Below are 14,653 nucleotides of genomic sequence, written 5' to 3'. Positions count from 1 at the left end.
GCACTGGTCTATGGGTAATCTAACAGGAATTTGGAGGGTAGTTTGATTCAGTGTCCTTTTAGCAGGAAATAGTAGTAGGTCACTCCAGGTTCCTGTGAGCTCCTTAACCAGGGCATTTGAGCCAGAACACAGTTTGGATGAGAAGAGGAATGTCTAGAGATCTGACCTTTTTGTTGGGTACGCCTTTCAACTGGCCATTTTCAGGCCCAACACTGAGTGTATCCTTTACTGTAACCTTTGCTCCATATCTAAGCTTCTGAGAGCCTGTGACCAACAGGCATGCTTTGTAATGATTCTGTCTTAGAGTGTGTTCAGATTACAGTTTCCTCTGTCCACTTCAGTTCTGGTACATCTGATTGTTTTCCACAAATTTGTTGGAATTGCTTATTTTCCTGTCTTATCTATTTGGGGCTTAAACATTTTTATAAGATTTTTTTTTTTTGGTAAACATTACATTTTTCCTTTGTGTATTTCTCGAGTTTTAATACCATGATAGATACTAGGCAGGTCCACTGTGTACAGTAAACTCTAGTGAGGACTCTTTATTATACTCTTTCCCCTGGATAATCAGGTGTATCCTATATTCACATAGTTTGTCTTCTGCGATATTATAAATAGCATCACACCATATGCAGTCTTTTCAAGCTAATTTATTTTACTTATGATATTTGAGGTTGATCTAGGGGGAGGTGTCTGTCAGTTGTTTCTTATGGCTTCCCCCTTAGTCTTGTTTGACTGCAGTAGGAGGGAAGGAAGAGAGGTGCTTGAGGTTGGTACACCAGCGTCACTGTATGTAGTAACAAAGAGAATGAACGAGGTTGGTATACCATTGTCACTGTATGTAGTAATGAAGAGAATGAACTCACTTTTAAATTTTCCAAACCTACTTTGTTTCAAGCTCCAGAAAAGAAGAAATACAGCCTTTGAAATATATGTCAAATTATATTTGAACTTCTCCATCTTTCCACTTTGAGAATCAGTGCTCTATAATAATTCCTGGAGTGTGTGTCCTTCCCTTTTCACTCAAAGCTGGTAAACAGTAGGTTTTTTTTTTAATTTTCATTTTCAATTTATATTCAGCCTTTCATGTCAAAATTGCATTGTGTTCTATTCATTGACACCTATTTGAAAGATTCAGTAGATAGCATAGAAATAGATTCAAAGGCTATTAAGCATTTACAAGTTGTATCTTCAGATTGCATTATCTCGTAAGCCACTTTCCTATTCTTTCTAATGTTGGGATTTCAATACCTACTTGACATTTTGTTTTGAGAAATAAAGGAAGTGGTGGATGAAAGCATATAGAAAAGACTATAGCAGATTAGGTATGCTGCTTAGCTTTATGTCAACTTGACATAAACTAGAGTTATTTGGGAAGACAACATCAACTGAGAAAATGCCCCTACCAGACTTGCTTGTGGGAGGAACATTTTCTTTATTAGCAGTTGATGTGGGGAGGGATCAGGCCATGTGGGTGGTGTCATTTCTGGGTAGGTTGTCTTGGGAGCAAGTCACGAGGAGCAAGCTAGTAAGCAGCATCTCTCTATGACCTGTGCATCAGGTTCTACCTGCAGGTTCCTGCCCTGTTTGAGTTCCCTGGCCTTTCTCAATGATGGACTGTAATGTGGAAATGTAGACTGAAATAAACTCTCCAGGCTGGAGTTTTGTGACAGCAATAGAGAAGCTAAGACAAATTGGTGCTGGGTAGTGGGGACATTCCTATAATAGACCTGGCCATGGTTTGGGGGACAATTGTGAGAGGAGTTTGAAACTTTGGGCTTGAAAAGGTGTTGTATGCACAGAACTCAGCACACCGTTGTGCGTTAGCTTGGGAGTAGTGATGCAGATGGTGGAGACTTGGCTTGTGAAATTTCAGAACGAAGTTTGAGAGTCTCTTAAAGACACGTGTGGAGTCTGATCAGGTGGAGCTGAAAAGCTGGCAATGATTAACAAATGACCAGCACCACTAAAGGAAAACCTTCACTTTACTAGAACAGTTGATGGCTGGTTATCTGCAGTTGAAAAATTAGAGTGGTGATTGAGAAGAGATGGTAGCCGAGCTTGGTGGCACATACCTCTAATCCCAGCAGTCAGGAAAAAGACAAAGAGAATCTCTATGAGCTCGAGGCCAGCCTAAGCACAGAGTGAGTTCCAGGGTGACATCCCTGGAGCAGGGAGTAGGGAAGGGAGAAGAGGAGAGAAATAGGGGCAGCAACAGCTTCTTTCTTTGGGGTTAGCACACAAGACTTGTGGTCTCGAGCAGGCCAAGACTGCTGCTTCTGGCAGCAGGACTTGGAAATGTGCCAAGGTTTCCCAAGTGGTACTGGTCTTAAAGATATGAAGGGGTCATGGAGAGCAACTGAAACTTGGCATTAGGAGAAGCCATTGGTGAATGTGCAGCCTCAGTTGAAGTAGAAGCCCCAGGATTGACAAAGTCATGGACATAGTTTAGGTATAGCACCGTGGGCAAGGTTAGAGTCCCTGAAAGGAGTCTAGGTGAGGCTACTGATAAAGGTGCAACCCAGTTGCAGTGGAGACTCCCAATGCTTTTGAGATGCCAGTCTCATGGGACCACCACCAAGAACAGCAGCATTCATACAGTGGAGCTGCTTGGGCTTGAGCCTCCTGGGAGAGTATATGTGTGCTGTATATGACAGAGCCAAAGAAATGTCACTGCAAGCCCTTTGGAGCCTAGAGGTCCTGAGTGAATCCCAGAATTCTGACATTGAAGTTTACAGTGTTGGACATTGGTTGTGCATTGGTCTATGACTGTGCCCTGGTTATTCCAGCATGGAGTATTAAAGTTTTTTGTTTTTTGTTTAACTTTGGAGTTTTAGAAAGTTTTGAATATCTTAGAGACTTTTGGACTTTTAAATGTTTGAATTTGTAAGAGTGTGGGTCTTTTTAAATATTGTGGTATTGATATTAATATGAGATTTTGGGAGGGGGGACAAGAAAAGAATAGTTATGGCCTAATGGTGTCAGGCTGACAAAGGGTCAGTTGTGCTGGCTAGTTTTATGTCAGCATAAAACTATGATTTGGGGAGATAGAACATTAATTGAAAAAATGTTCCCGTTAGATTGTCCTGTGGGTACATGTGTGTGGGACATTTAGTGATTGGTGTGAGATTAACTCATATCTTGTGAGTGATGTCACTCCCTGGTAGGTGTTTCTGGGAGTATATAATGTGGAGAGTTCTTGGTGACACTTCAGGAATATGGGTAAGAGTCTGACATTGGGCTAGGACAAGGAAGTTGGTTTAAGAGCTTGATTATCTTGATAAGTCCCTGAATACCACAGGGTCTTTGTTCATGCCTTGTTTGTTCCTTGATTACTTTGTTTATGCCTTCTAAATGGCCATATTCATTACATGTACCTAGAATAAAACAAAAGCAGACTTGGAAAAAAAGTAAACCCACTCCAGCATTTTGCTGGAGTCCTACTCTAGTATTGTCTAATGGTCTTTTCTTTCTTTAATCCTCACTCCCTTGACTGACCGAGTGGCCTTGGTCAATATGAGGAACAGGCCAGTAAGTGGCACACCTTTGTGCTTTCTGTATCTGCTTCTGCCTTGAGTTTTTCACTTTTCTCCCTTTGATAATGAACTGTGATGTGGACGCCTGAGTAAACTAACCTTTTCCTTTCCAAGTTGTCTTTGGTTATGCGAAGGAATTGAAACCCTAAGGAAGACACTAGGTACCCAGTGAATTGTTCCCATTGTCTGTCAAGCCAAACAAATTTACTTTTATCTTGATACTTTATACAGCCATGTATTCTTCCTTTTCATCCTCAGCATCTGGCTTATGACTCACTATGAGATTTTCTTCCTACTTATCTTCCTTAGTTTCCTTTGTGTGTGTGTGTGTGTGTGTGTGTGTGTGTGTGTGTGTATATTAGTTATACATACTCCTGGAACAAAATAAGCACTTATTTGTTTAGAGACAGTGTCTTACTGTGTAGGGCTTCATGGCCTTGAACTTGACATGTAGACCAGAGTGCCTCAGACCCAGAGAACTCTACCTGCTCCTGCCTCTTGACTGCTAGGATTAAGATGTGGACCACCGTACATGGCCTTCTAGTGAATTACCATTTTTATGTGTATTCACTGAGAGTCTCCTGAGATCCAAGTAATTCACTCTTTTGATTGAAAAACAAGTGATTTATATCGAATTAATCTGTTAATAACACAAAACTAGCCATCATTCCATACAAGCCTGACTTTTCTTTTGTTAGATATTGGAGGTGGAATGGCTGCTGGTGGTTGTACTTAGACTCTACTGGGCTATATACACTCCTTGCCCAATGAGTTAGTCTTACTCTATTACAAATTAATGTAAAAAACCCCTGTCTTTTCAGCTGCAGGTTTTCCAAGGTACCGTGTGTCCACTTGCATAGATCCCCTTATTCATCTGTGTCCTGCTGCTGCTTAATTTCAACTTTCCATCCTTCCTTCCTTCCTTGGGGTATTACAAAACCTTTTGACTCTGGCCCTAGTAACTTGGGTCTTGCAATCTTTACTTACAACTACTGTTATCTTAAAATGGAACCTGCACTGTAAGCCTGCGCTCCTTAAATCTTTGAATGGCCCTAAAGCACTTTCAAAGTGATACTTAAGTTTGTCATGGCTAACAGCCTTCTGTGAACTCCTCCTCCTCTTGTCTTCAACCATGCTATTCATCTGTTCCCCTCTCTCTGCATGAGTATGCTCTGCCATCTGCTGAGAGTTTTCTTCCGTTGGCCTGGTGCTTTCAACAGTAATAGCTAATGAAGTTTCAACATAGAAACCACAACGATTTCTGGTAGAGAAATATTAAGAAATGATCAACCCTCAATCCATCTGTGATACGCAATAAAGGGAAATAATAATCTGGAAGTGAGGCCACTAGACATTCTAGTTTCTCAGACACATTCCTTCATTAAACTTGGACTTATAAAATGAATAGCCTAGCAACTTCAACTTTTTAAATTTGGAGTTAAATCTTATGTCAGCAATTCTTCCAAAGAACCATTCTGTAATATTAAAGACAACAACAAACAAAAACAAAGCAAAAAACCCCCACACTGATGTTTTGGAAAGGAGCCCATTTTGAAAGTTAGTTTATGTCATTGGATAAATTTGGAGACCTGGTAGTAAATTTCTAGTGAATTTAGGAGGAATCAATAAAGTCTGATCAACTGAGGCAAATTTAAGCCAAATTTTTCTGTCTAAGTAATGGCAGTTAAGAATGCAGAAACAAGTTAGTGAAGAACACTGGGACGGCAGAGTTGTGGAGTGAAGCCAACACTAGGTGATTTGTTCTTGTTCTTTTGCTTTTATGTTCAATGGATTTTTATGTGTGTAGACAGAGTCCTATTTTTCAAAAAGCATTTTTAAGAAAAAAATCTGGATGATGGGAAACAATAGTGACAGAAGATGAAGATGGAAACAAATTAAGACTTTTGCAGAAATAAAATCACAAGATGTTGCTGGCTTGGCCTGCAATGGTGATGTTACAGATCATAAATGGTCAGATAAGATTCTGAAGTTGAACAGATAGAATTTGATTGTAGGGTTTGGTAGGAAAATGTTAATGTTTGGGGGAAATTTCAGAGACTTTAAGAGATTAAAAATGAAAGTATAAATAGTTTAGTATGAATTAGGGGAAGGTACGTTGAAATTTTGGTGTTGAAAGGATGAAGAGTCAAGCAGAAACTAAGGATCAGCGTGCAAGAGGACTCTTAGGAGAGTGGTGTGTGGAAACCTCACTAAAAGGCCTGAATTTCACACTCATGTTGCTCCCTTTGCTTTGATAGTTTATTTCCAAATTAAAATGTACTCTGGGGGAATGAGCAACTGTGATATCTGTGGCTGATAATGCAGAAGCTTGCCTAAGAAGTGATTTTGGAAAAGACTAGCACCAAAGGAGGGGCACACAAGTTGCAGATGTCTGCTTTTATTCTGGAGAAAATGGGATGGTAAACACGGTTTTGTTTCATATGTGTCCTTTCCTTTTTATAATTGAATGTGTCTGAAGTGACAATGCTGTTATAGGTACTTTTCATGTGAACTCTTGGTTCTTCTTGGACAGTCAGTATTCCTAGGAATGTCAAACAGTATGCACTCAGTGTTGGTTAGTAGACCTATTTTTTTTTAAGACTTATTTGTTATTATATGTAAGTAGCTGACTTCAGACAGACCAGAAGAGGTCATCAGATCTCATTACAGGTGGTTGTGAGCCACCATGTGGTTGCTGGGATTTGAACTCAGGACCTTCAGAAGAGCAGTCAGCGCTCTTACCCGCTGAGCCATCTCACCAGCCCTCCTAGTAGGCCCATTTTTATTAGTGTTAGGTGAATGGTAAGTATACAGTCAGTTCCGGGAAAACTTATATCCTGTGGTGAAACAGAGACAGCAGCACAAATTTTAACGAATTCCAATTACAGACAATACATGTTTTAAAAAAAACAAAACAAACCCATCCGCAGCTGTTGGTAATTATGCTCGATGGTACATCGAATAATTAAGAGGTGGTAGAAAATAAGTCAGTCATGATGGGTGTTTATAAACTTGGTAAGGAATAAAATTTAGACTGTGTTGGGGGCACAGTAGGTTATGAAGAAAAAAAATACCCCAAGATTTGAAGGAATTAGGCATTACCAGTTTTTATTCACACAACACTGTGGAACCCGTTTATCATTAGCTTTTACCTGAAATGGTAATGAGGTCGTATCTGAGTTTGCAAAAGGGTGGAAAGACATTTGTATTGTTGAGTAGATTATTTTTACTTGTACATTAGGGTGCGCAGAAGAATAAAGGCAGTTGTAAGGAGGAATAGTTAAGCAAGACTGATGCAAAATGCTAACAGCCTATCTGTAAAATACGCGCACTTCTGACAGCTCCATCCAGGAGTGAAATGTGCTGCGGATCTGAGAAAGCACGACACAGTCGATATTTGTGTTGAACGTGGATTTAAAAATGTATTCCCCTCTTTTCAGCGTTTTCCCAGACTCAATAACGAAGTCAGCCAGTTCCAGTCTGGGGACACAGGAAGAGCTTCCAGCACAAGTTTAGCAGAAGATCCACAGGTTGGCATACCTGTGGATGCCAACATCGGTCGTTCCTATATGACCTCAGCACTAAGACTAACGCCTCCCACTTTCATCTGTGGAAGACAAACCCTAAAACTGGACTCTATCCGTATTAAGAGAAGCTTTTGAATATTTAAGCTTGTACGACGTAGCTTTGATATCCATTGTTCCTTCAGACTGTAAACAATGGCTCAAAGCCTTCTCACAAGACAAGCTACTTTCCGGATAGTCTGGTTGCCCACTGACTTCACCAGAGCGTATGAAGAGGGCTGCAGACATCACGCCTATCCATTCCTGGTGGCGTTTGCTTTCCATTGTGATTCTGGGTCCGGCGGCAGGCGCGGCAGGGCGGAGCCAAGTGGTACGGATGACTTCGGAGATCCGGAGGCTAGACCGGCCGATGCGGGGAGTCGCTCTGGCTCGCCCTCCGCTCTCTATGGTCGGGAGCGCGAGCCTCTCCTCTTCCCGGAACGAGCCCTCTTCCTCGACGCGCGCGCTGCGCTAGGAGGGAGTTCCGTTTCCGGTCTGGTGGCTTTCGATTTTTGGCGTTCAGTAGTCGCGGTTGGTGGGTAACAACTGAGCCAAGATGTTGCGGAATCTGCTGGTAGGTAGCTTTGGGGGGCTTGGCTGGTACTGGAGTGTCGGGGCGGAGGGTCAGGCATCCTGACAGAAAGGCGTGCTGGAAATGGGGCAGAAGACAGCAGCTGGAGTCACCTTGGCCGCGCGTCCTTTTCCCTGACCTTCCGTCCACTCGCCCCTGGCTGTTTCTGGGTAGGCTCCAGTGGGGATCTTGGACACCTGGAAAGCCTAGGCGGAACGTGGCTTTTTGTTGTCATTTTGTTTTGTATCATAGTGAAAAGATAAAATTTTACATGATTTTTACCTGATTCAGAGAAGTAAGCTAAAGAACTGAACTGTACAGTTTTAGTTGGGATTTAATGGGTGTCATGATTGAAGTGTAATGACGATTCAGAATCACCTTTAACACTTGAATATTTCTCCAAATTTTAAAAAGGTGTTTTGATTTTATTTTGTAATTGTTTAACACAATTAAGACTTAACACCCATTACATTTTTCTTAGATGTCCAGGAGTGTTCCAGCATGTGCCCTCCACTGCAAAATAATTTTTCAGTGCCTTGGCTATCCTGGAACTTGGTCTGTAGACTAGCCTGGCCCCTGCCTCCCTAGTGCTGAGATTAAAGTCTTGAGCCACCACTGCCCTGCCAGGAATTGATTTTTGACACAGGCAAATATTAAATGAAAATGTTAGAACTTATAAGATGTCTATATCATGTATTTTTCTGTATATCAGCACGTTTTGTTCAGTGACTATAAAATACTACTGATTAATTTCAGGCACAGGTTATATATAGGTCATGGTTTCTGAAGACTTTGGAATGTAACATGAAGCACAGAGCAGAGAATAGACAACATCTGGAAAATCTGGATTCGAGTCTTGGATAGTACTGACAAGTTCGATAATGCTTTAAACCTCAGCTTCCTTTCAGTGTGAAGGGTTGGAAGTTGCCTTTACAGGTTTCTTTGGACTCTTAGGTCTTGTTCGCAGCATGTGAATTTTCTGTTTCAGGCCCTTCGTCAGATTGCCCAGAGGACCATCAGCACCACTTCACGAAGGCATTTTGAAAACAAAGTTCCAGAGAAACAAAAGCTGTTTCAGGTACTGACGTGTTCTATGTGATTATTAATTGTAATAGAGCTGACACGGTAGAGTAAGTCCAGAGGATCTGCTTCTTAGAGGCTCTCAAGTATTTTTTTTTTTTTTTTTTAGCATAAGGAGGATTATTTGCTATGTCTAAGAGGTGCTCAGGGAGGTGGGAAAAATGCAGAGGCCAGTGAATTGTGTGTGTGTGTGTGATTTGATGAGTTGGTAATCTTTGGGGAATAATCGCATAAACGATAAAAAAGAGTCCAGAAACAAAAATTAAGCAGGAATTCAGTAGATGTTACAGGGTGTAGCATACCTGCAGGGAAGAGTACAGTAAATAATCTTAAGTGGGGAAGGCTTCTAAGGAAACATCAAAAGACGCCCCCAGGAGAAAAACCAAGATCTAAAAATACACGCTTTATCGCTGAAGGAGAAAAAACAGATTCACAACTTAGGTATGATTGTGTCACTGGTACTCAAAGAATTGCAGATTCGTAAGAAATGTATAATCTCACTATAGCTGTCAGGGCACAAGATGAAGATTTCTGTGAAATGTGGCAGGCATTGCAGTTCTGACTGACACTTAGTTAGCCTTGTATTCTGTTCCTGCCCTAACTCCTACAGCCTAGCTAGTGGACTGGAAGCTGCAGAGGTTTGGAGTATGCCATTTCATGGAGACAGAATATGATTTCTCTGGCTATCGAGATGGAGGACCACTGCTGGCCCCATGCACTGGTGGAACAGAAGTTCTGCCATGTGCTCTTGCCTTCAAAGCTATGAAGCCCCTTTCTGAATACAAATTTTTTATATACCAGCTTGACCATGTCAGTGTCACCAAGAGATGGTTGTGACCCTGTCATTATCTTTTCGGTTTTGTAGATTTAAGGCTATTCTGCCCTGACTTTAAATGTTCTTAGAATCCAAAAAACAAAAAAACAAACCAAAACTGTAGCTTTTGTGTCCGCAGTTGGAGCAGAGTCTTTTCAGAGCAAACAGATATGAGTGGTAACCTCACTCCTTGCCATATAAGTAGAAATATTTAAAATAGAATGTTTGCCAGGTATGGGAGAAAGATAGCATCAGTCACAGGCTTTCTTACAAGCTGAGCAGTGTATGCATTAGAGACAGAAGTTTAGCTGGTACTGGAAATACTGTAAACAAGTCTATTAGTTAAGCCTTCTCTCAGACACTTGTGTAGACTGTGTGCATGAGTATAAGGAACTTGAAAAAGGATTTTAACCCAACCTATAAACTATTGGAGGGTTGAGTAATGTAGATCAGACATTCTTTTTTCACCCAATAGAATATTATGTAGCCATTGAAGAGAGAATTAAATGGACTAAAACTTTTTAAAAACAGTGTATAAATGTCTAACATCATTACATAGCACAGTGCCGTTTTGTATATTAGTACATATAACGTAAAAGAATTGGTAAATAATAAGCATTAACAGTAGAGATGTATGCCATAACTGTTTTGGGTGGTATTTCTTGGAGAGAGGCCCTGCAGATTGGAACAGTTTTATTGTGCTGTATAATTTTTCCCTATGCAAAATTTCAAGTAGTAAAGTATTATATATGCTACATAAAAATAAGATTCGTAAGTGGATATAAGATAATAGACTAGTAGCCGGGCGTGGTGGCGCACACCTTTAATTCTAGCACTCAGGAGGCAGAAGCAGTCGAATTTCTGAGTTTGAGGCCAACCTGGTCTACAAAGTGAGTTCCAGGACAGCCAGGGCTACACAGAGAAACCCTGTCTCGAAAAACAAAACAAACAAAAAAGATGATAGACTAGTGTTATAAGTCAGAGCTCCCTGCCCCATTTGATAAGGGAAAAAAAAAATCTTCCTGGAGATTGACTGGCCAGTATCTTATATTTACATTGTTGAATTCAAGGAATATATTTTATTGCTCTGGTTTGTCCTCAAAAACACCTCATTAGGTCTCAAATTAGCTTGAAAACGATGCTGTCTTTTACAAGTTTGTAAATTTAAAGTAGTGGTAGAGAAAGAATAGAAGTTGTAAGCCTCTTAAATTATTTAAATTCTGTGAGTATCTGTAGCTGTTGGCTTTATATGAATAATTAGTATCCTAACTTTTAACTGGAAGCAGGTGATACATGTATCAATGTCTGGTTTTTGTTTTTTGTTTTTTTAACCAGGAGGATAATGGGATGCCAGTTCATCTGAAAGGCGGGGCATCTGATGCCCTTCTCTACAGAGCCACAATGGCTCTGACACTTGGTGGTAAGACATCGTTTGAGGGTTTACAAGTCAAGAGTAGCTGTGACAGTTTTCTTGCTTTTGATGTGGTGTGTTTATTGCAATCTGTCTGCACACCATCTCGATGTACCTCAGATGAGCAGTCAAGAGGGCAGCTAAAACACACTGCTTGACCTTCAAGTAGGTCTGACAAGGCAGGTTTGTGGTTAACAGAGCTAGTTTTCTATATGTCACTAGTGCTTCTCACCACCCTTCCACACACACCCCAACTATTCACACTCTAATAGGGGCTGACAAAAGTTGTATTCTTCATTATATTGAGGATTTTGTTGTTAGCCTTCTTATATTGAAGGATATCCACACTTTTAAAATAGAAATGAAGGAATGATGAAAGTAGACTAATTTCAATATTTTTTCAGCATCTATCAAGACACTTTTATACAGATGTGTATGTGTGCTCCCACTAGAAATCAAACCCACGAACTTAGGCATTAGATGCAAACACTCTACCTTTGCCGGATTCCCAGCCATTGAGCTTCACAGCGGCTTTTGCCTTTCACGTTTGAGCTAGGCTTTAATTGAAATAAATAAGTGAATGTTCTGAAACCAGAAATCTTAGTAAGCCTTTTCTTCGTTGTTTCTCAGGCACAGTCTATGCCATCTATCTGTTAGCTATGGCTGCATTTCCCAAGAAGCAGAACTGACGTCGTCATCCCAGTCTTCACGTGGTTCTGTTTCATCAATGCTCGATGGACCAGGAATCTGATGAGTAACTGAGCTCTTTGGGGATCAATATTTATTGATGTGTATTAACTGCCACCAATAAAGCAGTCCTTAACCATTTTTTGTCTCCCTTTTCACTTGAGAATAAATTCCTGGTAATACCATTTTGTGTCAGCAGTTGGCAAATCTTAGATAAGAAAAAAATTTAAAAGTTGTTTGTCCACAAGTTTATCTAAAGCACCATTGTCATGATAATGTGTATTCACTTTTAGCAGCTAGGGATATTTAGCTGTCTTCTTTAGGTGTCTTCAACACCGCCTGAGCTTGACCACTGAGAGGATGTTGCTTTGCTGTCTGTCCCCTGCCTTAAGGGCCTGGTTGAAGTGCTGGGCACTGCTCAAGTGGAGGTGGGTCCTGCTGGCTCACTCCATTTTCTGTGCTGAAGTATTGCCTGAGTTATGTCTCAGAATTAGGGTTTATTAGGCTGCAAAACCAACTGAGTGCTTTTTCTACATTCAGAATGGGTTTTAAATGATTTTATTCTAATCCTTAGCATAAAGCTTAAAATCCTTAATTTATAAAAGTTATGGGGGACTATAGGAAATCAAATATTTTTTCCTTTTACAAGGTATATCCTGGTAATCTCTGAGAAGACTAGAGACTACCTATGTTAAAATTAAGGGAAATTTATGAGGAATTGTTTTATAAGCTTCAGTTTCTAGATAAAAGTAAAAAATATATTTAGAAAACTTGAGCCATCTGAAATAACCACACTAGCCTTTGCTATAAAAGCATGAAGATTTGTTAAGTTTTTCTCAACTAGTTACCAGTTACAGATACTTTAGTCTTAGATTCTGAAGGTGAAAGGATCATTAGACTGTAGTATGTATCTTGCTTTCATTAGAAGGAAGTAAACGTTAGAGGTCTCTAAAAGCTGAGAAACCTCCCCAACACCTTAGACCCTGGGCCAAGCCAGTGTCTGGTGGTGAAAGTAGCCAGTGATCATAGTTTGAAAAGAATGGTCTCATTTAACTGGAGGTGGGAGGACTAGTTAGTTTGCATAAATGATTTAAGTGTTATGACAGGACTGCTTGGAGTCTTTAATAGTAACCTTCATCTTGATACCCCATAGGTTTGCTGTCTCTGGCTTAATCTAGTAACAGTTGCACAGGACGTTTGTTGAGACAGTTGGATTGTGTTGCCCGGGCTACCCTGGAATGCAGGATTGTTTTGCCTCAACCTCCCAAGGAACTGGGATCTCGGGCTTCAAACGCTTGGCCCAACTCTATCCAGAATTTCCTAAGAAGTTTATGCCAAAATATTCTGCTTGGGGCCTGATAACATGGCCAGATTTAATGTACTAAAACTGTTCAAGGGGAAGCTACTGCTAAACCGGATTTGCAGATGAAATTAAGTCTCCTGCAGTTTTACAAAGCTTTAATAAATGGCAGCATAAGACTTCCAAGTTTCCCTTGATTGAAAAAAGTATACTTCATCTTTGCAGTTATTTGATTAACTATATTAACTATGCCGGTATAGTGCTATACTGTTCACAACAATATATGCACATAGGAAAGCCCTACAGACTTTCCCTGTGCGAGTGAGGCTTCTGGGAAGATGTTCATCTGCCTAATCATTTAGCCTCAATTCTCTCTTACCTTCTATTTCAAATCTAATGTCAGGGCTTTTACTTCTGAGACTTCCTGGTTATTTTCTCATAGACATGGGAAAGCTTTCTTTATTGTGCTGGAACCTTAGCTTTCAGCCCTGCTTCAGTGTGTAGGTGAAGTTTTCACTCAGAATTAGAATTGCTAAGAACAGGACCCTCTATAGCCTTGTAATTAACACAGATAGCTTCCAGCTATGGATTGTTATGGCTAGCTACAACCACTCAAGTAGCCTGTGCTCTGTGTAAGTGGGATGTAGTTACTCTAATGCCTAGAAAGCACAAGAAAGGTTTTGGCATATGCCATGTATGCAATACATGTCATGCCCCTGCTGTTATCTCTGAGAACAAGAACCCTTAGCTTTTCCTCATTTTCACTGTTGTCAGTCAGCCAGGCCAGGCCAGGATGGGTAGCACAGGGTTATAGTTTGATCTTTCAGCTCTGCTCTCCTTGTAAGATGGCTGCCTTAGCTCAGGTTCTTTTGATGTTCTGTGAGGGAAGATGGAAGAGCACACACTGGATTCACTTGTTTCCAGCCTGCCACAAAACTTGAGCGTGCATTTCCTTTGTAGTAAGTCACACAGGCAGAAGTGATGGCACTAGGCATGTTTGCCGAAGCAGAGTCGGGGTTTGGTTTACCGAGAGCAGAAGGCTGTCAGGTTAGCCACTTGTTTCCTATTTTTTGACGTGGGGCTTCTTAGGGGATACAGACTACAAAGGGATCTGTCAAAAGAAGGGATATAAGAATAATTGGACTGCTGTATGTACGTCTAGTGTTTGCATCTTTGCTGCTCTGAGTGAAAGCTATTCCCAAAGCTGGTAGTTGTACAGGCATCCAGCCAAGCAATCCTCTGGGATCTGTTTTGCAGACATGTGAAGAGTACTACCTTGTGAACCTCCATCCAGGACTTAACACATGTATGTCCACAGTGATAATTCCTGCCAGGAGAATCACATTCCTGGCTTTTAGAAAGCTTACACTGTAGCAAGTTGTGTCAGAAGGGCCTTATAAAACAATGTATAGAAGTGTTACAAGTTTTATGAAAGGTCAAAGAGGAGAGAATTGGTGTGGGATTAATTAAGGACCATAGAAGCTGAGTATACCTGTAGCCAATCAGGTATAAAGAGAAAGGCATTTCAGGAATAAGGAACTACCCAGAGCAAATGTCCTGAGATTTCTGGCCCTGTTCAAAGGAAAGGGTGTTGAAGGCACTGCTGGTAAGACTCCTATCAAGGAGGGCCTTGCAGTCTTACAAGGAGGGAGCATGGCCCTGCTTGGCTGCTAAAATAGACCATAAGGCTC

At 40.8% G+C, this 14,653-nt stretch overlaps 1 protein-coding gene across 1 annotated transcript; it reads left to right on the top strand.

Annotated features, from left to right (window-relative positions):
- The first annotated feature begins 7,464 nt into the window (after positions 1-7,464).
- On the top strand, positions 7,465-11,803 carry LOC110301077 (cytochrome c oxidase subunit 7A2, mitochondrial). Its single transcript, XM_021171305.1, has 4 exons — positions 7,465-7,673; positions 8,659-8,748; positions 10,900-10,984; positions 11,606-11,803. The coding sequence occupies exons 1-4, from the start codon at positions 7,656-7,658 to the stop codon at positions 11,662-11,664; spliced, it is 252 nt and encodes an 83-aa protein (XP_021026964.1). The 5' UTR covers positions 7,465-7,655; the 3' UTR covers positions 11,665-11,803.
- Positions 11,804-14,653: the final 2,850 nt, after the last annotated feature.

Source organism: Mus caroli, chromosome 9 (genome assembly GCF_900094665.2).
Source record: "Mus caroli chromosome 9, CAROLI_EIJ_v1.1, whole genome shotgun sequence".
Lineage (NCBI taxonomy): Eukaryota > Metazoa > Chordata > Mammalia > Rodentia > Muridae > Mus > Mus caroli.
The sequence above is the reverse complement of the archived record's forward strand: the minus strand, read 5'-3'. Positions and strand labels throughout refer to the sequence as shown.

What these genes read in the sequence shown, in the direction of transcription:
- LOC110301077 (XM_021171305.1), top strand. An exon ending in AGAAACAAAAGCTGTTTCAG is followed by an intron (nt 8,749 to 10,899) that starts GTACTGACGTGT and finishes TTTTTTAACCAG; the next exon opens with GAGGATAATGGGATGCCAGT. An exon ending in AATGGCTCTGACACTTGGTG is followed by an intron (nt 10,985 to 11,605) that starts GTAAGACATCGT and finishes GTTGTTTCTCAG; the next exon opens with GCACAGTCTATGCCATCTAT.